The sequence below is a fragment of the Limulus polyphemus genome, unplaced genomic scaffold, assembly GCF_000517525.1.
Source record: "Limulus polyphemus unplaced genomic scaffold, Limulus_polyphemus-2.1.2 Scaffold4650, whole genome shotgun sequence".
Lineage (NCBI taxonomy): Eukaryota > Metazoa > Arthropoda > Merostomata > Xiphosura > Limulidae > Limulus > Limulus polyphemus.
The window spans coordinates 43,572-49,068 of record NW_013670260.1 but is presented as its reverse complement, the minus strand read 5'-3'; the positions used below and the strand labels follow the sequence as shown (position 1 = coordinate 49,068).

At 35.5% G+C, this 5,497-nt stretch overlaps 1 protein-coding gene across 1 annotated transcript in view; it reads right to left on the bottom strand.

The window, feature by feature from the left end:
- Positions 1-1,892: 1,892 nt before the first annotated feature.
- LOC111088887 overlaps positions 1,893-5,497 on the bottom strand; it is a 14,817-nt gene continuing 11,212 nt past the window's right edge. Inside the window, exons 5-6 of the mRNA XM_022400097.1 lie at positions 4,226-4,318; positions 1,893-1,931 (exon numbers count right to left, since the gene is read on the bottom strand). Coding sequence (XP_022255805.1) covers positions 1,908-1,931; positions 4,226-4,318 — 117 coding nt within the window. The 3' untranslated portion in view covers positions 1,893-1,907. The remainder of the gene's footprint in view (positions 1,932-4,225; positions 4,319-5,497) is intronic.

Genomic DNA, 5,497 nt, shown 5'->3' with positions numbered 1-5,497 from the left:
GACAGTAGTGTAGTGCTGATTACCTTACTACAGTACAGAGGTGGTCAGTATCCTGACAGTAGTGTAGTGCTGATTACCTTACTACAGTACAGAGGTGGTCAGTATCCTGACAGTAGTGTAGTGCTGATTACCTTACTACAGTACGGAGGTGGACAGTAGTGTAGTGCTGATTACCTTACTACAGTACAAAGGCAGTCAGTTTCCTGACAGTAGTGTAGTGCTGGTTATCTTACTACAGTACAAAGGCAGTCAGTATCCTGACAGTAGTGTAGTGCTGGTTACCTTACTACAGTACAGAGGTGGTCAGTATCCTGACAGTAGTGTAGTGCTGGTTATCTTACTACAGTACGGAGGTGGACAGTAGTGTAGTGCTGATTACCTTACTACAGTACGGAGGTGGACAGTAGTGTAGTGCTGATTACCTTACTACAGTACGGAGGTGGACAGTAGTGTAGTGCTGGATTTGATACAGTGGCTTCTACTATGAACTTGTTACTACTGTTTCCATGTTAGACACGTATATCCAAGTAATGGTTTACCATGTAGTTTGCTTTGATTTCTGCTATCCATTTAGTTGAGTGAATAATATATTACATGATGAGTTAGAAACCCCTTAAACATTACATACACATCACCATTATAAGAGGCCTGACTATTTCTTTGGTTTATATGTAGTTGACAGTAGATCAAGAGGCTTGTGCAGTTAGTTTGTTTTGTTGTTAATTATTCTGCCCTGTTAATAATTGTGTATTATTTAACCCTCACGCCAGTAAAATTTATGTTGTTTGTCTTCCCTACTTTTTGTTACTAAATACAGCCACATCTGGTCTAATTGAGTCATTTACGTAAAGTTTAACTCTGCTATATTCCACACACTGTAACTTTTAGTTCCTTGCAATAGTTCTACCATTAGCACGTTTCAACTTCATGCCTTCTCTTGTGTCACATTTAATCTGCATCAAATCTCTACAACTGTCAGTAACAGATTTTTGAAAGGGTGCATGTGTGTTCTGACACCTGGATGGCTGCCACATAATTTCAGCATACATCATTCATATCGATGATAATCAAACTTAAATATAATATTATTTATTGTTAAAAGGAGCCCACTTTATAGCGTAAGGGCACAAAAGTATGATAGAGGGGCTACCTGAATCTGCGAGCCCTTCTTATATTTTAGATCCACGAACCTCATTTTTTGGAGTTCAAGTGACTGATCTGTACGAACTTTGATCATCGTCAAGTTGTGAGGGAAGAAACATACGAAGAATTATACACACCTGTGTTTGCAAGGTCATTGTACTTGTGCTCTATAAATTTCACTAGTTGTCTTGAAACTGTTGCTTAACACCAGAATGTGAATTAATATATTATTAGGTAGTAGCAATTTTCACCACCAGGTTTTTGTTCTCACTTTCCTAGTGTTCTTGTTAATTGTTAGATAAACTGATGTCGTTTTCAAGGTTCCGTGGTAGTTATTTAGGTGTTAAAAGATACACAGATACAAGAATATTATATATCTAAAGGAATTTATGTATTTAATATCCATCAAACGTGAAAGATTTTTAAAACATTTCAGTTACATTCATTAAACATTTTGTTCAATTTCTGGATAATTCAATTTCAAATCGACACAATCAGTTTCTTTTACGAAAGCCATCATTTTCTGATTTTTCTTCTGTAATTGAGAAGTACAAATGTTTTTTAATCAAAAAATGGATAAAGAAAAATAAAAGATTTAAGTGATTACAAAATCCTAAAGCTAGTTGTTTTATATATTGGACTTGCATCATATTCAGGTTGCCTTGCCAGTGTTTTATATCAAAATATCAGACTTACCTCAGTGTTGAGGTTGTCTCAACACAGTGTTTATATCAAAAAATTGGACTTACCTTAATGTCTAGAACTTAAGCTTCACCTTGAAAACATTTCTGAAATGATAAGAAAGAAAGAGTGGAACATGCTACCAAGCTGTGTTCTTTTGTAACATAATAAATTTAAAAACACATCTGGAACGTGAAAATACTGCAAAAGAAACTTTATGTAAGTTTCTTTGAACAAGCTACATATGGGCTATCTTTACTAGTGGAGTGGATATGATAAGTTCTGTCACAAAGCATGAAAATGAGTGTAGAAGAAGTGGAAAAGTTGTCGGAGTAAGACGACCTATTTAAAAGTAAGTAATTTCGAGTATTAGCAATTACTAAACGGGTGACGAATAATGCTGTATTGTGGAAAAACAAATCCTGGATAAAACAACCAGTGCACTTGACTTTCACGGAGATGTTCTTCCTGCAAGACTACTAGGTCAATACTGAGTCGAGTAACTTTGTCACGTTCTATCTTGGAAAGATGTGATTTGCTGTTTGAAACTAGTTTATTTAATAACCAAATCTGGCCATGATTTCACAAGTGTTTCCCTAAAGGAGTAATTTCAGCTGTGAGAACACTGTCACAGCTTAAAGCATTTTAATTTTTGTTTAGGACTTGTGTCTGTTATTGCTCACATAAATTTTGAAAATATTTTATTAAAGAGTGCAAATAAAAACGTTAGCTATTGATTATTAATTAATGAATGTGATAACCATTGATAGCAGAACATAGGTAGGAGGGACTAGATATCTTGGGCACAGAGAAAGTAGATAGGAAAGCAAAATAAGTCTGTACTTTCACTATAGAAAATAATTTAAGGTTTTATAAATGAGCCAAATATGAAGAATTGCAATTTAAAAGTACTCTCAATGCCACTTCACTGCTTGTAGTAATATGTTGTGTATGACTTATTTTCGTGCACCGTCAGTGTCACTTGACTCTGTACAGCATTGTGTACAATTCATTTTTAGTAAGTGATGGTGGTCATACTGTAAAAGTATAGTAAATTTCAACATTAGAGGTTCCAATGTATCTGTGGTGAAACGAATGATAAGGCATATTTAAAAAAATCAAATGCATTTTTTCACTGTACAGCCAACAGAGTGAGCAGTATGTATTCCAACCTAAAGGTTACAACTCACTGGCTAAAAACCAAGTTGCATGCCATCTTTTTTTTAGGTCTAAACAAATGCAGATTAGATTATCATTCTGGCATTGAAGAGACGCTTGATAAAAGTAATGTTAAATGCCACAGAAAGTGCTATACTTTGTAGATCAGAGCCAAAGATCGGCACAGAAAGTGCTATACTTTGTAGTTCAGAGCCAAGGATTGGCACAGAAAGTGCTATACTTTGTAGATCAGAGCCAAAGATTGGCACAGAAAGTGCTATACTTTGTAGATCAGAGCCAAGGATCGGCACAGAAGGTGCTATACTTTGTAGATCAGAGCCAAGGATCGGCACAGAAAGTGCTATACTTTGTAGATCAGAGATCTTTGTTAGATATTCACACCAGTAAGAAAAAAACAGACAATCAATAACACCCACTGCCAATTCTTAAACTACTGTAATCAAATAGTGGGATTTAACCAACACTTTTATATTATAATGTACCTACAGCTCCACGTGACTGTGGAAATGAACTGCAAATCGCGGATCCTCAAATTCACACTAACTACTAGTCCACTCACATAAATAATTACTCAAGAAAGTTAACTAAATAAAACAGTTTAGTTTGTTTCTGATAAGTTGATTTATAATAGACTAAACTAACTTGGCTGTTATAAGTAATATATTGACTCCACTTATTGGAATTATAGAAAATTACCATGTAGGTGACGGTCCTTTGATATTTCCAACTATTGAAAGGTATGTAGCTCACTGAAACTTCACAACATTGGCACATTTAAAGAAACGTTTTGTTTATGAAAATCTCAGATATTACAAGATATGATTCTTCAAAGATTGCAATCAACAGTTGATTTTAAACAGAATATAGAAATCATCCATAAATTAATTTTAAGTAATGGAGACCTAAAACCAATAACAGGTAGTGCTTGTCAGTATTTTGTAATATCTTCAATTCACACTGCCTCATCTCCATTGTGAACTGATTGATCACGACACTAGGCACAGTTCTTTGTTGTTGAGTCTCTCGACCTTTTACCTTCACAGAAATTAGGTTACTTTAGTCTCCAAGTCACATTTCACCCGAAATGCCAGCATACGTACAGAGGTATCCAGTAACGTATAGTGTCTGTGTGATTAGTATAAATTTATTTAAATATTTAGCCAGCATGTTTGTAAAGATATACTTAGATGTTAGACACATAAAACACAGGATAGTTACGTACTGGTTCGAACTTTAACACCACGAAACGATCATCTGATATAGCTGCTTTGGTAACAACACAGTCCATAACAAGAGCTGCTTCTCTTCCAATTGCCTGTAAAAAAAAACAACATACAAGTTGTATTAAATTTACCACTAAAGCCTGCTTTTAATCTTGAGTTTCACATAATGATAGAAAAAATTCCTAAACTACCCTCGTGTTACAGAACGATTATCCTTTTGAGTAGCATTGATGGAAAAAGTAATATTCATAGATGGCAAACCTATTTAAAACAACGATAAGTAATAACAGTTCATGACAATATCCATAAAATGAACATAGAAGGTAAACCGTATAACATGCTTGGACAATAAATTTGGTTTACCTGAATTAGTATGACATGAAGATAATGTCTGGTAATAGCATCGCACGTGGTTATATACTGTGATCAAAGTGGGTCAGTGGCCTCCTTTTCCTTAATATTTTATGATTTGAAGTCTTCCCAGAGCCCTGCTTTCAACTTTTTAGGACTTAGATGTCTTTCGACACACACACACTACCAAAAAACTCTTCTTAGGCTTAGGGATATCACAGGCAGCTTGATCATGGAACGTATTACCAGTGTTAACTCCCATCTCCTTCTATCACACATACAGACAGTATTACCGGTGGTAACTTCTATCACACTTACAGACAGCATTACCAGTGGTAACTTCCATCTCCTTCTATCACACTTACAAACAGTATTACCAGTGGTAACTTCTATCACACTTACAGACAGTATTACCAGTGGTAACTTCCATCTCCTTCTATTACACTTACAGACAGTATTACCGGTGGTAACTTCCATCTCCTTCTATCACACTTACATACAGTATTACCGGTGGTAACTTCCATCTCCTTCTATTACACTTACAGACAGTATTACCGGTGGTAACTTCTATCACACTTACAGACAGCATTACCAGTGGTAACTTCCATCTCTTTCTATTACACTTACAGACAGTATTACCGGTGGTAACTTCCATCTCCTTCTATTACACTTATAGACAATATTACCGGTGGTAACTTCCATCTCCTTCTATTACACTTACAGACAGTATTACCGGTGGTAACTTCCATTTCCTTCTATTACACTTACAGACAATATTACCAGTGGTAACTTCTATCACACATACAGACAGTATTACCGGTGGTAACTTCCATCTCCTTCTATTACACTTACAGACAGTATTACCAGTGGTAACTTCCATCACACATACAGACAGTATTACCGGTGGTAACTTCCATCTC